Source organism: Peromyscus maniculatus, chromosome 22, assembly GCF_049852395.1.
Source record: "Peromyscus maniculatus bairdii isolate BWxNUB_F1_BW_parent chromosome 22, HU_Pman_BW_mat_3.1, whole genome shotgun sequence".
Taxonomy (NCBI): Eukaryota; Metazoa; Chordata; class Mammalia; order Rodentia; family Cricetidae; genus Peromyscus; species Peromyscus maniculatus.
The window spans coordinates 11,711,652-11,737,087 of NC_134873.1; the positions used below are offsets into that span (position 1 = coordinate 11,711,652).

The 25,436-nt window shown below is 40.4% G+C and overlaps 1 protein-coding gene across 1 annotated transcript; it reads right to left on the bottom strand.

The window, feature by feature from the left end:
* LOC102916249 (uncharacterized) lies at positions 1-23,229 on the bottom strand. The gene is made up of 4 exons (XM_006991288.4): positions 23,070-23,229; positions 11,656-11,782; positions 11,222-11,282; positions 1-10,119 (listed from the first exon to the last, which is right to left on the bottom strand). The coding sequence occupies exons 1-4, from the start codon at positions 23,070-23,072 to the stop codon at positions 8,460-8,462; spliced, it is 1,851 nt and encodes a 616-aa protein (XP_006991350.2). The 5' UTR covers positions 23,073-23,229; the 3' UTR covers positions 1-8,459.
* Between the last annotated feature and the right edge of the window lie 2,207 nt (positions 23,230-25,436).

Consider the following 25,436-nt stretch of genomic DNA (forward strand, 5'->3'; position numbering starts at 1 on the left):
TCGGAGAACAATGATTTTATTGAGATTTACTTACAGGAGTATTAATGAGGGGTTACTTACAGGTGTATGGGTGACTCAAAGTCAGTTGCACCACCAAAAAGTACACTGAGAAAGGGTGGCCACTCAAAAAAAATTCAACCCTATAGCTGCTCCCTACACAACTTTCAGGCAGCCATAATATTTACAAAGTTTTAATTAAGTACTTCATTGTTTATTATCTTATGTTTTATTCATATGAATGTTAGAGTTGAAAAGGGAGACATTATACTACACAGTAAATAAAATCCAGAAAATGATTAGATAGTTTGAAAACTTATATCACAATAAACTGTAAAATCAAGAATAGTTTCAAGACATTTATGAAATATCAAAATTATGTCAAAAGGTAAGAGTCCCATAGACATCCTCCCCAATATTATAGGCTATTGCTATTGTCCTTGGTTACCACGCATAACTTGATGGCAAGACCCCATTACTGCAGACACCACATACTGAGTCACAGAACATGAAGAAATCAAGCTTCTACTGACCTAGAGGCTTCATCCTACTGCTAGCTTCCACCATGGTGCTGGAAGGTGCTGTGCCTACTACCAGGGGAGAAGACAGACGACACAGCAAGCTTACTCAGCTGAGACCCTCTGATCTACAGTGATGATCAGTCTAGGACCATGGGTATGGCATGAATGTTGGGGGAATAACCAACCACTTTTTAACCAGATTTAAGGCTCACTCTACACACTCCACAAGATGGTACTCATGCTCAGCACCATTAAGGTGGAGAACTTTCTACTATTATTCTGTTAAAAAGACATGGTGCTAAAACCAACTCCTTTGGGTATCTTAACACCCATAAATTTCTTTTTCAACCTTCATCACGAAACATTTTTGTTTTGTTATTATTTATTAATTTATTTATTTATTCATTTATGCAGTAGATGGCAATTAACAGACTCACAACTGGTCAGCATGCAGAGAATAAGAGATTTTGGAGGGCTCAACCCTAAATAAGACATCTATCTATATCAAATCCCTTCTCTCAGGGGACTAGGGATCATTATGGAAGAGGGGGCAGAAAGGTTGTAAAAGCCAGAGCCAATGGATTACTGTAGTCAAGCAGTGTGTTCTGCACAACAGGACAGTTGCACATTCATGCCACAATAAAGATAGCTTTGCACCCTTGTATACACTGGCAGCATTTAACTCTATCAGTTAAAAAATAGAGAGCAAATGGAGAGGGAAAAGAATTAGAAGAAAAGAAACAGGGGTGGGTGGACTTGATGAAAATGCATTATGCGCATGTATAAAATTCTTAATCAATAGCAAAATGAACAGATGAAGAAAAAAATAAATCAAGGAAATGTGAACAATGTAAAAGAGCAACAAACTGCTGAGCAGTGGCGCACACCTTTAATCCCGGCACTTTCGAGGCAGAGGCAGGCGGATCTCTGAGTTCGAGGCCAGCCTGCGATACAGAGTGAGTTCCAGGAAAGGAGTCCAGAGCTACACAGAGAAACCCTGTCTCAAAAAACCAAAATAAAATAAAATTAAAATTAAAATAAAAAAAGAGCAACAAAACTAAGTTAGAAATGAATTTTGTCTCCCAAAGGAAAGCATAGGACTTGAATTCACTACTGAATTCACTACTGAATTCAAGCTTCCTAAACTATTTCACTAAATATAAAGGGAAGAAACACTAATTTATTCTTGGAAGGTAGTATTACCCTGATAGCAAAACCATGAAGGACTCAACAATGAAGAAAACTACAAAAAAATTCCTTGATGAAAACAGACCCTCCTCCCCAAAAAACCCCTCAAAATTATACTTTCAAACAAACTCAACATATTAAAAATACCACAAACTATGATCAGGTTGATTTCATTCTTCACATATAAGCATGTTTCCACAGACAGCAATCAGTAAATGTAACAGAGAACATAGATGTCCAAGGACTGAAATCTCCCTATCACTGTAATACACGGAGAAGTGGACTTTGTCCAAAGTTCTATATCCCTTGATGATAAAGTCTGGAAAAACCTAGAAAAAGGAACACACCTCACTGTGACAAGTTATAAATGACAAAACTCGAGCCAAGATGATACCAAACAGGAAAACTAAAATAATGAGGAATAACACAAAGGAGTCCACTTCTCTACACTGCTATATACATCTCCTGAATTCTCAGCTGGCAAAATAAGAGAAAAGAAAGGATCCAAGAATGGGGCTGCAGTTCAGTGGTCCAGCACTTGTCTACTACACACAGCCCCTCAATTCAATCTTGAGCACAAGGAAAGACACGTGAAATGAAGAAGTCAAATCTCTACAGACAGTATGATCATCTTTAAAAAAAAAAAAATCATTGTATGTGTATGGCTGTTTTGCCTGCATGTATGTCTGTGTACCATGCACATATCTGGTACCCAGAGACCAGAAAAGGGAGCTGGAGTCCATGGAACTAGAGTTAGAGTTGTGAGCTGCCATGTAGGTGCTGGGAACCAGGCCTCAGGCCTCTAGAAGAGGAGCCAGGGCTCTTAACTACTGAGTCATCTCTAGACCCTATGGTCATATTCTTTAAGACCCAAACACCGAAGACTCTACATCTGATTTACTACTTCAGTAAAGTAGTACAATAAAGTCAGTATAGAAAAAAATCAGTAGCTATTTATATGACAATGAAAATGGTGATCAAAAAATCAAGGGAAAAAAATCATCTTCCAAAAGCTTAGGAAATAAGTTACAAGACAAAAAGTCAAATTCACCTATGAATAAACTTAGTCAAGCCGGTGAAAGGAGTACATAATGACAATTTAAAACACTGAGGAATTGAAGACTCTGGAAAATGGGGAACATTTCTATGCTCACAAATCAGCACCATTATAATATGAAAAAGTGTAAAGTTTCTTTAGACTCAATACAACCCCCCATTAAACCTCCAATGCCATTATTTATAGAAATAAAAAACACATTCCTATAATTATAAGAAAATCAAAATACCCCAAATAGTCAAAGCAACACTGAGCAAAAAGACCAATGCTAGCTAGAGTTAACACAACATTCAACTTAAATGAGACAGTGAAACTTAAAAGTAGACATGTAGAGCAATGGAAGAGAACAGTCCCAGAACAACCACGTAGCCAAACCTTCTGATTTCAGCAAAGGCATCCAAACCGTGTACAGTATAATGGCCTCTTCAACAAGGAAAACAATACCATATGTACAAGAATATCCCTAAATCCCTCTAGCATTCTGTACAAAAGCCAACTCAAACTGAACCAAAGACCTTAACATAAGGCTAAAAAACTTGAAATTCATAGAGGAAATTTAAAGAATACATGAAGCTAGGGGCACAGACAATGGCATTCTAAATCTAATAATTTACAGGAAGAATAGGAAATAGGGAATGGGCACTAGAGGCTCATGATTACAATGTTAACACCCAGGAACCAGAGGCAGGAAAGGCTACTTACTGTAAAATAGGTGCTAACCTGGTGTATGCAGCAAACTCCAAGCCAGTCAGGCCTCCATAGCCAGAAGCAATGTTAAAGACAAACAAACAAAAATCCCCAAAGATAAATGGGATTGAATCACTGCAAGAAGTTAAAGAGCTTTTACACAGAAAAAGGAAACAACTGTAGGAAAAAGCTACAGAATGGGGGGAAAATATCTTTGGACACTCATTTATCTTTCAAGGATTTAACATAGAGAAAACACACACACACACACACACACACACACACACACACACACACACACACACACACAAATTATATTGCAAACCAACAAGTAACTGAATCAATACACAGGGAAACAATCAGTACAAATGTACAATTTGCCAATAAATCATGAAAATTCTCAATACAATTAAGTTCACCCCAGTGTGATTAGCTATCAAGGAACCAAATTAAAACACAAGCTGGTGAGAATGTAGGGCTGTTCCTGGAAATATGTTAGTATGGTCACTCTGGAAAATAGTAGTGTTTCATCAAAAACTCAAAATATGATCTTTTGATCTTGCTGTACTATTGTTTAGTAGATAGCAAAAGGAAACTAAGTTAGATTATACTCTGCATACTTGTATACAGGTTCATATGCTACTACTCATAGTACTCAATTACAGAATCAGCCTATGTGCCCATCAATAGATAAACTAAAATTTTTTAAATGTGGCATACATAAAGTTTAGACTATACTAGGTCTAAGAACTTAACAGGAACCTTGGCAGGAAAATGAATGGAACTAGAAATCACTAGAAATGACTCTCAGCCCCAAATGGTGCTGCTATATACAGAATAGAATGTAGACTTTAACAAACAAGAGAGATGAAACCATAAGTGAGTCTGTTAGGGAGAACGGGACTACTGGGGAGAAGGACAGTAACAAGAGACAGTGATTATGGTTAAAGTACATAAAAACTTGGGTCACAATGTCATTACAAAACCTATAATTATGCCAACATAAACACGAACAATTTTAAAACATTAAAAAAATTAAATGTAAAGAAAAAGAAACCCTCCTAAATGTTTACCTTTAGGAAGATATAAATGGGCCCCAAATATGTTGACGTAGACTAGTCTAAGGTTTGGTTATCACTAGGTTGAATGTAAAGTGTTTTTCTTGTATTTTTCACTTTACTATGGGCTTATCATAATGTAACCCTATGGAAACTCTAGGAACTTGTGGATAACTGCATTCATCATATTCAACATTAGTGAAGGTGTTTATATAGGAACTAAGAAATGCATAAAGGACCCAAACACTAGTTCACCTCACACAGCAAGGTCACTGAAGGACGTCACAAGCCTCCACCAATGAGAAATGCTCTTTAATGACTATGACAGAAAGGTATTCTCCAAGAACATCTGCATGCTGAAAAACCATAAAACATTCTGGATATGGAAGTATCTCATACTCACTGATGAACTGACTAGCACATCTCATGAATTACATCTCCTTTTACTCCAGTACCGTAGTCTTCTGGGTAACTGCTGTTTTGATTACAAGAGCAGAATTACATTTGCCCCTCAGTGCATCCAACATGGGGGACACTTAACTAAGAATAAATCCTTGTAAGACCCCCTAAATTAAAACATCAGTCCTGTCAGAAACTCTATGGAGAATGCTTTTACAGATGAGCCACTCACTTGTCATGTATGGAGAGAGTTAGTAGAATTTATTGAACACATTTTTGGCAAGAAGGCAGTAATACCAGCATATCCTTTAGTGTAATGACTAGAGAAATCACAATGAAAAGGAATATACATGAAAAGCAAAATTTATACAGTGAAACGCCATAATCACACATATATGATAATAACAGTTCCTGACATAAAACAAAACTAAGCCCAAGTTGACAACAGCCTGGCCTACACAGAAAGTTCCAGGCTAGCTAAGGCTATGTAGCATGACATCATCTCAAAAACAAAACAAAACAAAAAACCAAAAGCAAAACCCAAGTTTCTTCCAACCACTCAGCTCCTGGCATCAACAGACCTTGGCTACTCTCAACATTGGTCAGAGAAGCTTCTTTTTACAGTGGACAGATGTCAATGGAGGTCCATAACTGGCCAAAGGACAAGAACAGACTGAATGTTCACCTTTAAATGAGAGCTATAATGATCCCTACCACCACCAAGGCTCAAGGAAAGCCAAAGAAGCAACAAAAATGCAAGGACTGAAGGGTGAGGAGGACTGCTATGAAATGCTGGGGGTTTGGCATAGTTACTAGAATCATAGCAACTGTGACTGCATGCACAAGACCTATAAAATGAAGCAAGCCCAAATCCCAGTACAGATGGGGTAGATTATCTCCAGGCCCCAGCCCTTACTAAGAAGCTACTGGCAGTGAATAGCTATTGGGGTGTGGAGAATCATTTGTGAAAATGTAACTACTAGTCACCCATCCTCCAGTGGATGGCCCCATACCCATGCATGTATGAGCAATACTAACTAGACCTAATGGGTAATTTAAAGACATAAAGTTAAGAGGGGGATATGAGGGAGAATACAGGGAGAGCTGGAAGGAGAAATAGTGGGTACATATGATCATCTTTTATTGTATACATGAAATTCTCAAAAGTAAAAAATAAGCCAACTTGGCAAAGTAATCTGACCTATGATTACAATATACTTACACCTACTGTCTGAATAAGAAAAATAAAACAAAACTAAACACACCCTAATATTTGCTATTCTAAAAGGATTTTGAAAATACTTCAAAGTTAAAAGAACATGTACTCAAGGATTGTGAGAACACATCAGAGAAAAACATAAACACAAGAGACAAAATCAATTTAAAAGGAGTTTAGGCCCGAGGAGGTGGCTGAATGGGTAAGACCACATGCTGTGCAATCATGAGTGTATCTATACACCCAGCACTATGGGGAGTGAGGAGACAAGAAATGCTGGGTGTTCTTGGCTGGCTGTCCAGTGCCAGGGTCAGTGAGACCTGTCTTGGGGGAATAACATAGCAACAGAGTAGTAAGACATCCAATATATTACTTTGCTCACATTGTGAACACCACTAATACATAAACCATACCATCAACACATAAGCAATGCTCCAACATACACACTCGTGCACGCACAAGTGTTTTTTTTTTCATGAAAAATGAGAATATACACAAAATCAGCCAAATGAAACCAATAGGATTATTCCAATATTCACAAAGTCATATTTTTAACCACCCATTAAACATGATTGAAAACAAGACATTTATGCAGGGGCTTGAGGGATGGCTCAGCAGTTAAGAGTACTTACTGCTCTACCATGAAGATTAGGATTCAGATCCCATCACACACATCATGCATGTCACAGATACCTGTAACGCCAGCTCCAAAGGATACAACACCATCTTCTGGCCTCCACTGGCACATTCCTACTCTCTTACCTCTTTCTCTCTCACACTCACACACAAATACTAAAAAGCCTTTTAAAGATATTTATGTGGACTGGCATATTTCAAATATCATTTCACCAATGATTCCAACATAATTTACAATGAAAGCACCTACCTTATTTGATACAAAAAGATATCACTCATTAAACTAATACATGATTGCTTTAAGAAACCTCACAAAATAATTTAATAAAATACACTTTCTATTAATGTAATTTTTATATGTAGGTCTTACTGGTCTCTAGTTCATGGGTTTAAGCTGCCATTCCATATTAACACAAGGCTCTGCTTAATGCTTACTTTGTAGAGTAAAATTTAAAAATGAGTCAAGAGATGAACTTTTAAATAGTAGCCAATGATAATGAATGTGGAAGCAGACACCTTTCATTAAACATTCAAGAGCTAGAACCTGGGAGATTTCCAGTTCCAGGGAAACCTGGGATACACAGCAAAAGCTTTTGGGCAGGGGGCAGGGACAAAAAAATTTAAAGTTTATTTTTATGTGTACATGTGAACCTATGTCACATGTGTGTGGGAAGAATTGGATCTCCTGAAACTGGAGTCACATGCAGTTGTGAGCCCTGTGATCTGTTGCTGAAAACCAAATGCAGGTCCTTTAGAAGAGCAGCAAATGCTCTCAACGCTAAGCCATTCCTATCAGCCCCGGAAAAATTTCCAATAAATACAAAATACTATACTGATAACATTCTCTTCAGAGTGTGCATTTCCTGGAGCATGCTACAAGAAAAAAATATGTTCAGTCCTTCATAATACTGACATTTATGAGATCAAATATGAAAAGATTTCAAAAGACTTTTCCTATATTTGCTACTGCTCTAGATTTTCAATGTTTTTCAACAGCAAAGGTTTTCATCTGGTGTTTCCATGTGTGCCAAATGAAAACTTGAACATCTCTTTCAAGCAAATCAGCACTTCATATCAGGTTTTTTCCTTATCTGTTAACTGAACCAAGTGGTGTTCATATCAGTTTTCCATTGATAGGAATTCTCCCCATGTACATTCTCGTGAGTGCTATCAGGATGATAATGAAGAGTTCACAAATCCTATTGTTAAGGTTTCTCTACAGTAGGTTCTCTCACGTCTGTGAGAGGATGTGATGATAACTGAAGACTATCTAAGATTGCCTATATATGAAGGGTTTCTCTCCACAGTGACTCCTTCCATGTGTTCAGGGGCAATGGGGAAGAAGTGAAGGGTTTTTTTTTACAACACCACATATACAAGTAAAAGTTTTTCTAGAGTGAACTTTCTCATGTCTCCTCCATGATCTGGGACTGCAGAAGGCTTCACCACATCACTTGCAGTCATAGGCTTGTTTCTCTTTCATGTACTTCAAGGAACTTTAAACACAAAAACCATTTGCGCATTATTTTTTTTTAAAAAAATGTTTCTTTCCATTGTGGCGCTTCATGTTTGTTTCAATGAAACAATCAAAAGGTTCTTCCACTTTGCTAGCACAAATCCAGGTTTTTTCCCCCACAGTGTGATTTTGCTTGTCTTTGAAAGCTACCAAGCCAAAAAAAATTTTTTTCTCTAATTCATTATTAAAAAATACTGGAATCCATGGTAGTGTGAAGTATTTCATGTCTATGTAAATGGTTCAGAGTAAAGAAGGGTTTCCCACAGTATTTACAATTATAGGGTTCATCATCAAGGTGTATTTTTTCATGCACCTGAAGATGACTGTAATACGTGAAAGCTTCCCCACACTGTTTGCACACATGGGGCTTCCCATCACCATGAGTTTTTTCATGTCTTTGAAGGGAGTAAGACCAAAGGAAGGTTTTCCCACACTGCTTACACTCATAGGGCTTCTCGCCAGTGTGAATTCTTTCATGGGTTTTCAGTGACCTGGAAGAAGTGAAGCTTTTCCCACACTGCTTACAAATATAGGAAACGGGGACACTGTGAAGTGCTTTATGTTTTTGAAACTGACTCCAAAGCACAAAGGCATTCCCACATTGCTCACATACGTAAGGTTTCTCATCAATGTGTGTTTGTTCATGTTCTAGAAGTTCAGTAGAAGTAACAAAGGCAACCCCACACTGCTTGCATACATAGGGTTTCTCCTCAGTGTGGATTTTTATATGTCTTTGAAGAGAAGCAGAACGAGGAAAAGTTTTCCCACAATGATTACACACATAGGGCTTCTCGCCAGTGTGGGTTATTTTATGTCTTAAAAGCGAGTTCAATCGAGTAAAGCTATACCCACACTGGTCACACACATAAGGCCTCTCCCCAGTGTGAATTCTTTCATGTGTTCTCAGGGAACCAGAACAAGTAAAGCTTTTCCCACATAGCTTACAAGCATAGGGTTTCACACCACTGTGAATTATTTCATGTTTTCGTAACTGAATCCAACGCATGAAGGTGTTTCCACACTGCTTACATTCATAAGGAGTTTCTCCAGTGTGAATTCTTTCATGTATTCGAAAGGAACGATAAGTAATGAAGGCTTTACCACATGGTTTACATACATAAGGTTTCTCTCCTGTGTGAATTCTTGTATGAATTTGAAGAGAACTATAATGACGTAAGGTTTTCCCACAGTAATTGCATACAAAGAGGTCCCTAACAGTGTGAGTTCTTTTATGTGTTTTAAGGGAACGAGAATGAGCAAAGGTTTTCCCACACTGCACGCACACATAGGGCTTCTCCCCAGTGTGAATTCTCTCATGGGTTTGTAAGTAAGTGGGAAAAGCAAAAGCTTTCCCACATTGCTTACATATATAGGATTTCTTTGCCCGATGGCGTCGCTCATGCCTTCGAAAGTACCTTGAAGAACTGAAAGCTTTCCCACATTGCTTACATTCAAAGGGCTTTTCTTCAGTCAAAGTCTTTTGAAGATTTTGACCAAATCTATAGTCTTCATCACAATTCTCACTTTTATACAGTCTCTCTAGAGTGTAAGTACTTTCATAGTTCTCAAACGATGGGAGAGAACTGGAGGTGGCCCCAAATTCCACATTGTTGTACAATTCCTTTCCATACTCCTGCTCTTCATAGGATTCATGCTCTGTGTCGGGTTTAAGGAGCACACTTAGAGACAAATGGCCAATGACTACTCTTGCACATCCACTGTTTTCACATATATGTACTCCTGGAAAGGGGTTCTGGTTTACAATGCTCTGTGTAGTGAAGTCAAAGATTTCTGCACACTGATGATCATCTTTGAAGTCATAGAGTCCCTCCACCACTTGACCACTGTAAGAAAGCAAATGTGCATCACTGATACTTTATTAACTAGTTGTCAGTAGAAACGTTAGTTCTATGCAGTCTGAACTTTTAAAGGCATTTGCCTGAATGCTCTCAGAGACTCTGGGGACAACTGTAACAAAAACAGTGGTATTCAGGGGTGGTTGTGTTATACCATCGACATGTCTAGCAAACATGTCTTATGTCACACTAAAATACGTATTTCAATTCTTGATGCCATCTTGGCACCTGAAGAGGCCTGCTAGAAACAGGACTTCTAAAAAGCAAGTATGTCTGGAAGGCTGTTGGTGCAAGACTATTTTTGCTGGCTATAATAAGTGAGATCTCCAGAACCAAAGATAGCACATGGCTCTTCTTAAAACTGAAGGAGTTCATGACCAAGATGAAACCAAATTCTACTTAGGCAGTGATGTGTTTATGTGCGTAATTCGAAAAACAACACAGTGACCCCTGGAAGGAAAAACACCAACAGCAATAATCTGGGGAAGGTAATTTAGCTCCAAGAAACAGTGGCATGCTTCATGCCAAATTGTCAAGAAAACTTGCTGCAAAGGCCACTGGACATAGAATCCAAGTGAGACTGTACCCTTCATAGAGCTAAAATAATGAAAAAAAATCAATAAAAATGGATTTGTAAAACAAAAACAATATATTTAATTCTCAATACTTGTACAATTTTGATGCACCATACAAATGACCACAATCATTTTACACGAACTAATTCCAAAGTCCACAATGAAATTTTGATATTTAGTCCAAGCCTAAAAATATACCTGCTTTTTGTATCATATATACCTTATATGTAAGGTTTATGGATAAATTAATATTTCAATTTTAATAACACTGTATGGAGAAAAGTTGGTATGTATCAAATATGATAAAAATCACTTCAGGGATCATGATGTTCCAGTTATTTCCAGTACTGAAAACCTTATAATGTTTTCAGAATGTTGATATTTAATGTTTCCAGTTTTGAAGAAAATTTCCTAAGAGTAACTGAGCTTGAAACTGGACATACATGTGTCTTTTGCTACTTTGGAAAATGTGCAACCACACAACTCTTGGGGCTGTCTCTTGAGGTCCGTATTACCTTAGTTTTCTCCAGGAATTTCGGTATATATTTTCAATGATATGGTGCTCTAAACTGTTTCCTAAAACACAAACCAAGTGAAATTATTATAAATTATGACATCATAGTAAATGTTAATAAATTCTAGCAAAATTCACAGTAAAAAGTGATCCTTTTCACAGGGGCTAGAGATGGCTTAGTGGTTAAGAGTACTGACTTCTCCAGAGGCCACGGGTCCAATTCTCAGCACCCACATGGTAGCTCACAACTGTCTGTAACTCTATTTCCAGCGAGCCAACACCCATGGTAAAACACCAAGGCACATGAAATAAAAATAAAAATTAAAAAAGTGATCCATCTCACATATTCACCTAAATGTTTCTTTTCCATACTTAAACTTACACAGAAGCACTTTTTCTTTGACTGACTGACTAAAGGAATGATGACATGCTCACCTATAGTGGCCAGGTTCCTCAAGGTTTCCTGCATCACATCTTTGTAGAGGTTCTTCTGGGATGGATTCAGCATAGCCCACTCCTCTAGGGAGAAGTTCACAGCCACATCCTCAAAGGTTACTGACTCCTGAAAGAGCCCACATACATTTCCACAAGAAGTGTGAGTCTTACAGTACTGGAAAGCTAATCTTAACTCATAAGAAGTTGGTAAGATTCAATGTTCTATGTGCGTTTATCTTGGTCATCACACTTACATTTCATACACACTAAGAATCTCTCACGCGGTAATTCTGACAGTAGATTGGAGCTATCTGGTAAGGCAACAACAGGATAGGTCCATCCTTGTTTAGCTAGGTTGTGCTAACCTCTCTTTGTACTTGGGTTCAACATTTACAATGAATTCTGATTGTCTAATGTCACAAACGCAGTCAATACCAGCTGTCCTAAGACTGCATTCTTAGTAATGCAGAAGACAATTCTACTTCTCCTGGTGTCTGCAGCTGCTATTCAGAGGGATTCCTCCCCCATCCCAACTGTAAAGAAAGAAGTAGCTTTCTCAACAGTTGATATCAATCACACACCACTTTTACAGTATCTATTTTCTCTCAGAATTCTTGTAATGTTTGTAAGTGCTCATCAGACACAGGTTAGAACCCAATCTATTCAGAGACCCAGTGTGACAAGGCACCTCAAGATCTTCCTGCAATGCCTTCCCAGCCACGATGCTCTGTAAGCCAAAACAGCCTATTCTCCCCAAAGATTTCTTCTTAGGGGAGCTGGAGAGATGGCTGGCAATCAGGAGCACTCACTGCTCTTGTGAGGACCAGTATGCTGGCTAGTTTTAGGTCAACTTGACAGCAGCTAGACTGTTTTGGAAGTAACCTCAATTGAAAATTGGCTCCCAGTGCTAGGCAAAGTGGTTCATACCTCTAATCCCAGTACTTAGGAGGGAGAGGCAGGCAGATCTCTGTGAGTTTTGAGGCCAGCCTGGTCTACACAGTGAGTTCCAGGACAGCCAGGGCTATATAGTGAGACTCTGTTTCAAAAAAGAAAAATGCCGCCATCAGATTAGTCCATGGACAAATCTGCAATATATTTTCTTGACTGATGATTGATGTGGAAGGGCCCAGCTCCCTGTGGATAGTGCCGCCCCTGGGCAGGTGGTCCTGGCAGAGCAAGCCATGGGGAGCAAGATAGTTAGCAACATTCCTCCATGGCCTCTGCATCAACTCCCGCTTCCAGGTTCCTGTCTTTTTTGAGTTCCTGCCCTAACTTCCCTCAGTAATGGGCTATGATGTGGAACTGTGATTTGAAATAAACACTTTCCTCCCTAGGTTGCTTTTGATTATAGTATTTTACCTCAGCAACAAAAACTCTACTCATATCATACAATTCACAACCACTTGTAACTCCAGTTCCAGAGGATCTAATGCCTCCTTCTGGCTTCTCTTGGGGAGGGGAGATACACGCGTGTACGTGTACACACACACACACACACACACACACACACACACACACACACAAATAAGTAACAAAATAATCTTTAAAAACAAAACATTTCTTCTTAGGAATTTTGTCACAGCAACTAAACACGAAAGATAGTACTGATTATGGGCAATTCATTGTACTAATAAATTAACATTTCCATTTTTATTAGAGAATGTCAGTAGACAATGAAACAAGAATGCCACATGTTCTAGAAGCAGCTCTAACTAGCCACCATGTCACCTGTCACAGACATGTACAAAATTTTGTACATTCTGTAACAAACTTTTATGAAGTGTGATGGTTAAGGTTGTCACCTTATAGAATGTATAATCATGTAGGATGCAAGCCCCTGGTACATTTGTGATTATCTAGATTACATTACTTGATGTGGGAACAAACATCTTAAGTGTTGGTGGTAGCATTTCCTGAGCAGGGGGATCCTGAATTGTATAAAATGAAGAAAGGAGCTAAGCATCAGTATCATTCATCAGGTTGTGCTTCCTGTTTGTGGGTCATGTGGGCAGCTAATCCAACTTCCAGACACCCTGACCTCCCTGCCACGTAACTCAGCCAATCCTTCTTCCAGTTACTTTCACCAGGTTATTTTAACCCAGCAACCAGGAAAGAGAAAACTGGTACCCTATACTGGGGCTGTTTATGTGATAAAATGACCATCTTAGGCATTGTTTGTGGGAGGAACATGGAAAAATTTGGTATTTGGGTTAGAAAAGCCCTTGAATGCCAAAAGCAGGGCTTAATGGGCCATGTCTGTGAGCAGCTGTACCTGATAAAAACATCAGTGTCACTAGAGGAAAACCTATTAGGGCACATTGAAACAAGAAGAAAGATGGCCTGAGGGCAAAACCAGAGGCTCCAACCTGAGGTGGCTGTAGAAATGGGCACTGGCATCCACATGGTACTAGTTTTGAAGGAATGAAGGATGTCAGACAGGGAGGTCATACAGAACAGCTGAGGTCAGGCACCTTATAGGAGAGTCAAGAGTTCCTGCCAAGTGGGCCTCAGAAGTCAATGTGTAGAGTTCTGAAGGTGAAGTCTATTGGAGACCACAGGATACTAGAGATACCAGGACCTTAACAACAGCTCTCTGCCAAGGACAGCTATAGGCACAGAGTCCAGTCCAAGACACAGACGATATGTGATGCAGGCAGCAGCTCTGGGGTGGTGGTGCTACCTACCCTTTGGAATGTAGACAATTTCATCAAATTTAGATGTCAGGGACAGAGATGTAGGATTTGATGTTTGCCTTGCTGGATTTGTATCTTATTTTGGTCCACCATAGCTTGCCCTAATTCTTCCATTTTATAACAGGAATGTTTGCTCTGGGCCATTATATATTTGGAATTATACAGGGCTGGAGAGATGGCTCAGCAGTTAAGAGCACAGCTACTTTTCCAGAGGACCTGGGTTCAATTCCTAGCACCCACATGGCAGTTCACAACTGTCTGTAACTCCAGTTACAGAAGATCTGACACCTTCACACAGACATACATGCAGGCAAAACATCACTGCACATAAAATAAAAATAAATGAATAAATAAGTAAATGTATATATTGGATGTATGTAACTTCATTTTATAGGACCTCACAGTTAAGATACTTTGGAATCTCCAACTGTTTAAATATGCTTAATGACTATGGGGAGGTTTTGGTGTAGGGATAAATGTATACTACATTATAACATGGTCATCAGTCTATGGAGATAAGGGGCCGAAGGTTATGGCTTAAAAGTGATAAGTCTGGGTGTCAAGCTGACAAGGGCTGGATGTTAATGTTAATGTTGTGATGGTTAATATTATCAACCTGAAAGACTCCCGAGTCATCCAAGAGGCATGCCTCCATGTGCATGCATGAGAGGTATCTAGACTGAGGTTAGCCTTTGAGAATGTCTCTGAGAGATTATACTGATTGCATTAACTGGTGTAGGCATATCCACCTTGATTGTGGGTAGGATCATTCCCTAGGTAGAGGACTCTAGACTGTATAAAATGAAGACAGTGACCTGAGATCAGCATTTATTCATCATTTTGTTTCCTGACTGGATTGCATGAGCATCTACTTCACCTGCTTGTTTACCTTACTTCCCCACCAAGGCAAACTGTCCTCTAATCTGTGGACCAGATCTTTCTCCCTTATCTTGCCTGTCAGATTTTTATTTAATCATACCTATAGAAAAATAACTAATGAATATAAGTCTATTTTTATCAAAGTAGTTGAAATCAATGTCCAACAGTTATTTATTATTTAAGTAAGAATATAAAATTTGCCTAACATAAACAAGAGACTGATACAATAATCAGAGCACTAAGCTATTGATTCAGACAAATACACTGAATGAAAGAAATCAGTCTTTACTCAGCAATCTTGAAACAGAAGAACTGACTATTGAGAAGAGATAGTGTACCAGAATCACATCTTGTGTACAAAAATCACATCTATATACACAAGGCAAAGATAAACTGGCACCATGCAGTATATTTCCCCTCTTCTCCGTGGACAATAATCAAATATTCAGTCTTCAAAGTCACAGTCAGCCTGACTAAAATAATGGACAAAAATAATCCCAGCGGGCTGGAGAGATGCCTCAGAGGTTAAGAGCACTAGCTGCTCTTCCAGAGGTCCTGAGTTCAATTCCCAGCAACAACATGGTGGCCCACAACCATACACGGCTGTACATAATGAGATCTGGTGCCCTCTTCTGGTGTACAGGGGAATTTAAGGTTACTCTCTATATGCCATAAAAAAGCCTGAAGCAAGACTTTTGGGACACACACACACACACCAACACCAACACCAAAAACAAATCAAAACAACAACACAGTAGGCCTACAAAATGGGTGGGTCAGTGGGTAAAGCTGCCTTCGACAACCTGAGTGTGACTCCCAGAACCCACATACTGCACAAAGAGAACTGAAGCTCTCTTCTGACTTCCGCACACATCACAGCATATAACATACACAACACTCAGTTTTTTAAAAAGTAAACTAAAAACACGAGAAAACAACAAAAACCCAAGTACAAAGTCTGTCTAAGCCCAGCAAGGGACAAAGCCTTATCCATAAGAAGAAAATCTTCATTTGTTCCGTCATATCATAAATGTGAATTGAGTGGTAACTCCTGTTTAATAGGTCACTTTATTTGTTTTGTCCGTCTTTATGATACTGAAAAACAAGAAAAAGAATCCAGCAGGGAGAATATATAAATGTTAAACATGTTTTAAGTTACATTTATTTATTTTTATTGATATGTCTGGCAGGGGGCAGAGAGAGAGAGAGAGAGAGAGAGAGAGAGAGAGAGAGAGAGAGAGAGAGAGAGAGAGAAGAGGGACCTCCAGTACCACGGTACACCTGTGGGGTTGAAAGGTCAACTTCCAGTGTGGAGTTGAAAGGACAACTTCCAGGAGGTGGTTCTCTCCTTCAACCATGAGGTCTCAGGGATCTAATTAAGGTGGTCAAGCTTGGTGACAAATACCTTTACCCACCAAGGCAACTCATAGGCTCTAAGGATGTATTTTTAGTAAAAAGTGTAATAGAAATGTAAAGACTTTTAGTGAGAAAGGATTTTAAATTGTGAATGTTTTATTGGGTTGATATGGTGAGAAAGACGGGAAATTATTGGGGCCTACGAGAGAAAGTATGGGGAAGAAACTAGGCCATTGATTCAAGGTCTGGCTTGCCATTCCTGCTGGTGGGGTTCAGGAAAGACCAACAATGACAAAGCCAAAATTGCTTATAGAAACATTGTGTTTTCTTTATGACATCTTATCAAAGAGAATTGGACTAAATAGGGTCAGAACTGATAATACCTCCTCATTGCCAATTTAAACAAACCTCATAAATCTACTTTACAATTTTGTTTACAAAAGGAAATTCTTTATACTTTTAACCCTGTTGTAAAATATACTATGAGGAATATTTAAGAAATTGGGGGGTGGGCGTGGAGAGATGGCTCAGAGGTTAAGAACAGTGGTTGCTCTTCCAGAGGACCTGGGTTTGATTCCCACCACTCCTACAATGGCTAACAACTCCAGTTCCAGGGGATCCCATGCCCTTTTCTGGACTCTGGATACTGCACACATGTGGTACAGATACATGCCAGAAATGCATCCATACATATAACATTAAATTTAATTTTAAAAAGTTGGTAGAGGGTGTAAATCTTCATAGTACTTGGAAATATAACTTGAAAGCTACCAAGATCTCATATATACTCATTGTAAGGACACTTACCTGAGACTCTCTCTTGAGAAGCCCATGCCTAGTTTAACCCCTGGACATCTCTCTAATAATCTGTGCTAATATCTGTTTTAAAATGTCTCTTGGTAGCCGGGCGGTGGTGGCGCACGCCTTTAATCCCAGCACTGGGGAGGCAGAGCCGGGCGGATCTCTGTGAGTTTGAGGCCAGCCTGGGCTACCAAGTGAGCAGGAAAGGCGCAAAGCTACACAGAGAAACCCTGTCTCGAAAAACCAAAAAAAAAAAAAAAAAAAAAAAAATGTCTCTTGGTATATCTCCAATTTGCCTTTATATTGGTTTGCTCCAAAATAGGCCTAATAGGTTTCAGTTTAATTGCCTTTTCTGAAGATACAGGCACAAGAACTCGTAACCTCCAGCAGATACCTAAGCTTACTCCATGTAATTTTAAAAAGAATTATGTCTTACAAAAAGTAAAAATAGCATAGCTTCCATTTTTCAGATAAATTCTAACATATAATTGCATTGTTAGTATATGATCACTTGCATGCATTTCTCTCTCCTCTAAGATAGAAACAAAAGTAGAAGTTTTCTCCAAGTTTCTGCGATGGCCAGTGTAGGAATAAAAAAACAAAAATGTCATTTGAAAACCAATGTGTTACTGCCTGCTTAGAGATCAGGGGAGAGTTTATGTTTTCAAGACTTAAGTTTTACAATACAGGTTATCACTATTGTTCTTGGTTACCCACCAGAACTTGATGGTAAGACCCTATTGCTGAAGATACCTCATACTGGAGCCACAAGAAATGGAGAAATCAAGTTGGTACTCATATGGAATCTTCATCTCTGTTGGCTAGCTTTCACAGCGCCAAAGGTAATGTGTAGGTTGCTGGGGGAAAAAAATCTTACCAGCCATGAACTCTCCAAGCTATAATATAATGACTTGCCTGGCAAGACATGCCCACTGATGCAAGGGTGGCATCAATGTAATGGGTAACAACCAACTGCTTTCTGATTGAATTCACAGCCTGCTCCACAAGATAGAACCCCACAGCTGTCTAGGTCACAGGCCTTAGGGGAGAACATATGCTATTATTCTGCTAAATAGACACAGTATCAAACTGCCTTCCAAATACTTACGGTTATACCAATAGATTAGTTAGTGTAGCTTTCAATGCTCATCAAAGAAGCTTGCTTCTTCTTGAAGTTAATACAGAGACCCACAATTAATCAAAATGCAGGGATAAGTGACTGTGGAAAGCTTAGCTCTAAATGTATCCTGTTCCCCATGAGGCTCAAGAATCTTTATGGAAGAGGGGGAAAGAAACACTGTAGGAGTCAGAAGTCAGGGAGGACTATTGGGAATCATGCTTTCTAGACATAACAGGGCTGTTGCATGTATGAACTCAGAGCAGCTGTGGTTGCCTGAATAAGAACAACACAAGATCAAACTAGTCAAACTTTCAGAATAAATGGGGAGGGGCCAACAGAGGAGCTATTGACGGTTAACTGCTGTTGGAGGAGAGAGAATTTGTTTTCTTAAGAGATGTTGTTCCTGCTAGGATGACCCCACTCCCACAAACATACTGGAAACACTAATTAAATTCAGTGGATTGAAGAGGGCATAAAGTTGGTAGGCAGGTATAGTGCAGTAGGTCTGCGAAGAGACTGTAAGGGGGAATCATGGGATGGACATAATCCATACACTGAACACATGTGAGGCATTTTCAAAGAATAAACAAATACACATTTTTAAAAGTACTTAAATTTTCTATGTTGCTTACATTTAAAGTTGTATCTATAAAAGTACAGATTTTGGAAGCACCATTTAATAATGATAGAAAAGAATATGCAGAGGCTTAAGAATTGGCTACGCCATTAAGAGTCAGTCCCTCATGTTCTTCCAGAAGACTCTAGTCTGGTTCCCACTCACAACCACCTGTAACTTCAGCTCCAGAGAATCTGACACCCTCTTCTAGCCATCTTGAGCATCTAGTCATGCTTAGTAGACATTCACACACACACACACACACACACACACACACACACACACACACACACGAGAATTTGACATCCTCTTCTAGCCATCTTAAGCATCTAATCATGCTTAGTAGACATTCACACACACACACACACACACACACCAAAAAAAAAAAAAGAAAAAAATTAAATGAACAATTTAGCTTATGACTGACAAATGTTAAATCTAAATAAATACTGTAACATTTTATATTTTATATTTAAACCTGTGTATGGCTATATAAGTATAAATCCTGTCTACTCGTACTTACATTTTTATATTGTATGTATGACAACAAATTGGCTCATCAGAAATAAGTGCTCACGGGGCTGGAGAGATGGCTCAGAGGTTAAGAGCACTGACTGCTCTTCCAGAGGTCCTGAGTTTAATTCCCAGCAACCACATGGTGGTTCACAACCATCTGTAATGAGATCTGGCACCCTTTTCTGTATACATAATAAATAAGTAAATCTAAAAAAATGTTGAAAGTACTATAAAAAAAAAAAAAGAAATAAGTGCTCACATAAATTAAGACAGAGGCTGGAGAGATGGTTCAGTGGTTAGGAGCACTGGCTGCTCTTCTTAAGGACCCAGGTTCAATTCCCAGCCCCCACATGGCAGCTCAGAACTGTCTGTAACTCCTGTTCCAGGGCATCTGACAACCTCACACAGACATACAGGCTGGCAAAACACCAATGCACATAAACTATAAATAAATAAATCCTAACAAAAGAAATTAGGACCATTAGTCCAAATATTTCCTAGTTTATAATGTAACTAAAAAATTTAAAACGCAGCATCCTGCTCTTGTAATCATGACAGATTAAGTTTGGCCAGCAGTCCCAATACGCCAATTAGAGACAGAGGACGGAGAGTGAAAGAACAGCTCTCTAAGTCAGTCTGGCTCTTTCTGGGAGAACAAATCAAAGGGTTTGGTAATTCCAGATCTGGCTTTGGGCATCTGGCACATACTTCTATTTTTAAAAATTGTAATAATTTAAAAAAGAGAAAGGATTAAGCACAAGTTGTACACAGAAACAGTCCTGGCCAGGGTGATTACCTGTCTGGTCTGTCTTCTAGCTGATCGTTTTCTTAGTTCTTGCTGGGAATGTTCCCATGAAGTTCTCTGGAGCACACAGAAGGGCAACAGCATGGCCTGAGCTCTAGAGAGAGGAATGTGGACCTGCCTGGAAGAGGTGATCTTACAGCTTTCTGGGGATGGAATTGGTTTCAAAGCAGGATCCAGGCTGCAGACTCTCAGATTACCAGGCCAGAGAGGCAGAGGAGCCTGTGGGCCAGTGAAGGGGGATGGGGAGCAGGAAGTGTGGCCACTAGTACCCATTTTGATATATGCTCATTTCTCCAGGTGAGAAATCCCAGCAAGTTTGTTAGCTAGCGATTCAGACAATGTCTAAGTAAGGTGGCTGTCAGTATCTGTAAAAGGGGAAGGCTGCTGGAGATGTTATTTCCTAAGCAATAGCTGGATCCTAACATTACATTCCTTTTGCAGCCACTCAAACTGGCAAGATGAGTGGGTGGGCAGGCCTGGGTCCAGGCCCATTGGCATTCATCGGCAGCAGTCTTCCCCTCTGGCCCACGTGACTAATGAATGTATAGTCTAGGTGGGTGCCAGAAGCTGAGAGTCTAGACAAAGCAGCCAGCATGTATAAGTAAAGAATTGAGGGCTCTAATAAGAACCGACTGTGCCACCTTATATCACCACACCAAACTCTAGAGCCTTCTGTTAACATCTGTATAAACTTGCTTTCTCTCGTCCTCCCTAAGAGTTATAAAAGCCCTGTTCAGGGTAACCATAGAGAACTTCGTAGACCTAACACTTAGGGTTTTCTCCTAATGCAAAACTCTGTTCACATACAGTAAGGCCTATCTCTAGCAGGACTCTGCCTTTTAAAATAATGTGTAGATACTGGAAAAGTGGCTCAGCAGGTAAAGGTACTTGCTGCATGAGCCTGGTGACATGAACTCAATCCTGGGAAGCCATGTAAAACAGAGAATGCATTTCATGAAGTTGTTCTCTGACCTCCAAAATGCAAGTTGTAGCATGCAGGATATCACAGACAGACAGACAGACAGACAGACAGACACACACACACACACACACACACACACACACCACCACCACCATGTATTATTACTGTGTATACAACAATAATTCATAAATAAAATTTTAAAACAAAAAGCAATGTCTAGAAACATCTGAGGATCTGAGGACACTAGCAATTATGACAGAGGCCAACTCCAGTCTTCCATGGAGGTGGATCCCCCTTTCCAACAAGTTTGGGAATATCAGAAGAAGGTAGAAATTCAGGGCCTACTGCTAGTGCTAAGATTCACTGACTTATGGACACAGGTCATGGAATTTAGAGGAAGCTTTCCTGGAATCTGTGAGACTCATAGGAAAAGCAGGTGCCACTGAGAAGGAGAGACAGCGAGGAAGCCAGGGCAGACTGCTCAGTGATACTCTATACCACAGGGAATATCTGCTTTCCAACAGTGTCAAGCCTAGAAGGACTCCATTTTATTAAGCAACAACCTTGACCAGAGTTACTCCAAGTTGAAGTATAAGAGCCCCCACCACCACCAAAAAAAGAAAGGCAATATGGCTTGTTTACTCAAGTCAACAGCCAGTATCTGCCAGAACACCAGGAGAGACAAATTGACATCAACGATGACACCTGAAATTATACCAAATCTTATTAGACACACCACACAAATCAGCTTGTCAGCCATACCGCATGTAACCCCCTCACCTGGGACCATAGACTAGAAGGACCACCCCAAGACAAAGGATGGCAGGCAACTGTCAGGAGCCTGACCCACAGGGAAGAACTCCTGAGTCAGTCCTTGGACTCCAGCTCCAGTGCGGTTTCTTCTGCCCAGGACACCCAGCCAACTTAAATTGACTTACTCATGCACACTGCATATACATTTGACATCTGTGCCTGCACTGCTAGGACATCATTTTTGGTTCCCTACAGACTGTCCTTTGCATCTGTCTCAGCTCTATGCCTCCTACTTCAGAACGGACTCCAAACTCAACCACTTGAGCTCTTACCCACTCTGTGACCTGCACATTTGTATATCTTTATGTGAAATGTTCATGTTATCCGCCAGTTAATGTTAGGACTTAGATTGTTATATAAGAACCTGGGATTGCCAATGGCTGGCTAGCAAGCAAAACCGGGCATACTTGGCTAATTGTTAACAACGAAACAGACATAATTTGGGAAACTGTTTATTATCCGAAAAATTCTGGCACCGGAAACACGCCAGCTTGTCCCCCTGTTTCTGACAACACGCTCAGGACCCAAGGTCACCACACCCTGCACCCCCCTCCCCCCCAAACACACACAGACTCACACACACGAACCCCGGAGTCCCGAGTCTCACCACGACACTGCCGCCACCGCCCAGGCTGCCGAGTCGCGAGGCTGCGGGTGCCCGGATGCCGACGGAGGCCATGGCCGCAGCACGGGGCGCTCAGCAGGGGACAGGACCGCGGCGGCGGCGCCTGCTGACCCAGCTCCACCCAGCGGGACCCGGGCAGCGCGGCCCAGCGGAGCCCGGTGAGTCATAGACGCCCGGGGACTCGGCTGCCCGGGGAGGCCGCGTCCCCACTGTCGCCTCCGCTGGCAGCCGCCTCCTCCCAACACCCGGGACGCCCGGCCGTACGCACCATGTCCAGTCGCCGGGTGCCCTGGTGCTCGCCAGCGGCTCCTGTGATCAGCGGATGAGACACAAACACTGGGGACAACCTGCGGGGCTCTCTCCGGAGAAGACACAAACGCCTAAGATGGCTGGACGGGAAGTGGCATCCCCGCTGCTGGACCCGCCCTCTCCCAACATGTGGAAGCCTCATTGGACGGCCTAGGCAGCCAAGCAACTTTTCTTATTGGCTAGCGAGTCACATGCCCGCCTCCTAATGCTTAAATGACAGAAAAAATATCCTCTAGCGTGGACTGTGGCGCCAAATCTCAAATCGGAGCACAAGCTTTCCTGGAGTCTAATCTGACCGTGAGATCCCCGAACTCTACTTCTAGCTTTACATATGAAAGGAGTGAAACTATATTTTACATGGAATTAAAAATAAGTAGGAGCCTATTCTTTAACAAGGCAAAGATGTCAGCTAAATTCTATGTGTATGCGTGAGAAATGGCATAGAAAAGAATAAGTCTGATGTGAGTTATGCCTGTTTGGCTCAGCTTCTAATGTTCCCTCTCCTTTTGCCGTGGATGGTTGTCACCAAGGTCTCTCTGTGCCTGGCAATTTACACATTCTGTTCACCCTTTTGGAAGTTTCTCTTGAACCCATTCCACCACTATTGACCCCACACAGTCATTTCTATAGCAAAACATTTTGGGAATGAAGGGACACTTTGACATGTTCAAAACATGTCAAAGATGCTTCAGGAATTGCAAGGGTTGGGCAGGTCTCAACGGAGCTCCATGACACTAAACATAAACCTGGAAAACTCCACAGTGACTTCAAGGGCAATCATTCCTGCTCTCAGGACCACCAACGGAAAAAAAAAGAAGGGAAAAGAGCAGACGAACAGGACACAGCTGGTCTACTAATTTGGCAGTAGATATTAAGTAAGACTTTTATAAATTCGAAAGAGAGAGAGCTGGATGCGGGGAGTGGGGGTGGGGTCTGAAGTATAAATGTATACTTCAGAATATACATTTACATATGTATATTCTGGGGTGGGGAAGTAGAACTAAGTTCGCAAAGAAAGGGTAGACGATAGAAAGAAAGCCTTGAAGAGGGGAGAAGGTTGGATTTGAAAGGCTGCTCTGAGTGGTGAAGGCATTGTAGGAGGCCAGGGAAGAAGCAATGAGCAGACAAGAGATTCTTACAGTGAGTCAACGTGCAGACTTGGAGCAAGGTCTGGAGAGCTGGCAGATAGAGGTATTTAAAGCCATCTTTTAGAAAAACGGGAGCAGAGAAAGGAAAGCTGAGGCTGCAACCAGCAAGCTGACTAGATGGCGTCCACAGTTTTTTAAGAATTTAATTTTTAAAAAAAATTATGTTTGTCTGTGTGCCTGCCACATGCGTGCAGGTGCCCATAGAGGCCAGAAGGGGGCACTGGATCCCTGGAGATGGAGTTACAAGCTGCTGACTATGGGTGCCCATACAGAATTTGGGTACATTATTATTATTAAGAGTATAGTCCTGCACTCTAAACCACCACAGACAGAGACAGTTCTCCAGCTCCCTACATTTATACTTCAGACCCCACCCCCAACTCCCCGCATCCAGCTCTCTCACTTTGGAATTTATAAAAGTCTTACTTAATATCTACTGCCAAATTAGTAGACCAGCTGTGTCCTGTTCGTCTGCTCTTTTCCCTTCTTTTTTTTCCGTATTGTTTTCCTTTTCAGAGACTTGCCCCAAGAACACAGGCTGGACTGGTTTTTAAAGTTCCTGGTCTCAGTCTCCTAATGGCTGGGACTGCTTCAGGTTATCTGATTATATTTCTTTACTTATCTCTCTACTTCTAAACAAAATTAGCTCCTCTCCCCTCTCATGTCCCTACTGCCCCCTTGTATTTACTTTTTCCCTGTCTACTGTTTGTCATCAGCAAAGGAATAATCATCACCTTTATTTTTCTTTTCCTTTCTATTCATACCTAATGTAACTGATACACATGCAAAAAGAAGTCGTAATATTCTTCCACTTTCTAAAATGACTGGTATTTGAGGGACAATAAATTTGTGGGTTTTTTTTTTTTTTTTTACTAAATAGTCATTTATTTTAATGTATTTTCGTAGTGGGCCTACCCATGGATAGGAGTATTTTTACAGACACTATTTCCCATTTAGTCTGGTAGCCCAAACATTATAGAGCAGAGTTAAACAAAACTTTAATCCTGCTACAACCTGAAAATTGCAAACAGTTTCATTTGAAAAAAAGCAATGTGATTAAACACAGACAGACAGACAGACAGACAGACAGACAGACACACACACACACACACACACACACACACAGCAAACCAATGATTTAACCCAAAATAAAAGAAGCTTTAATGCAAAACTATAGT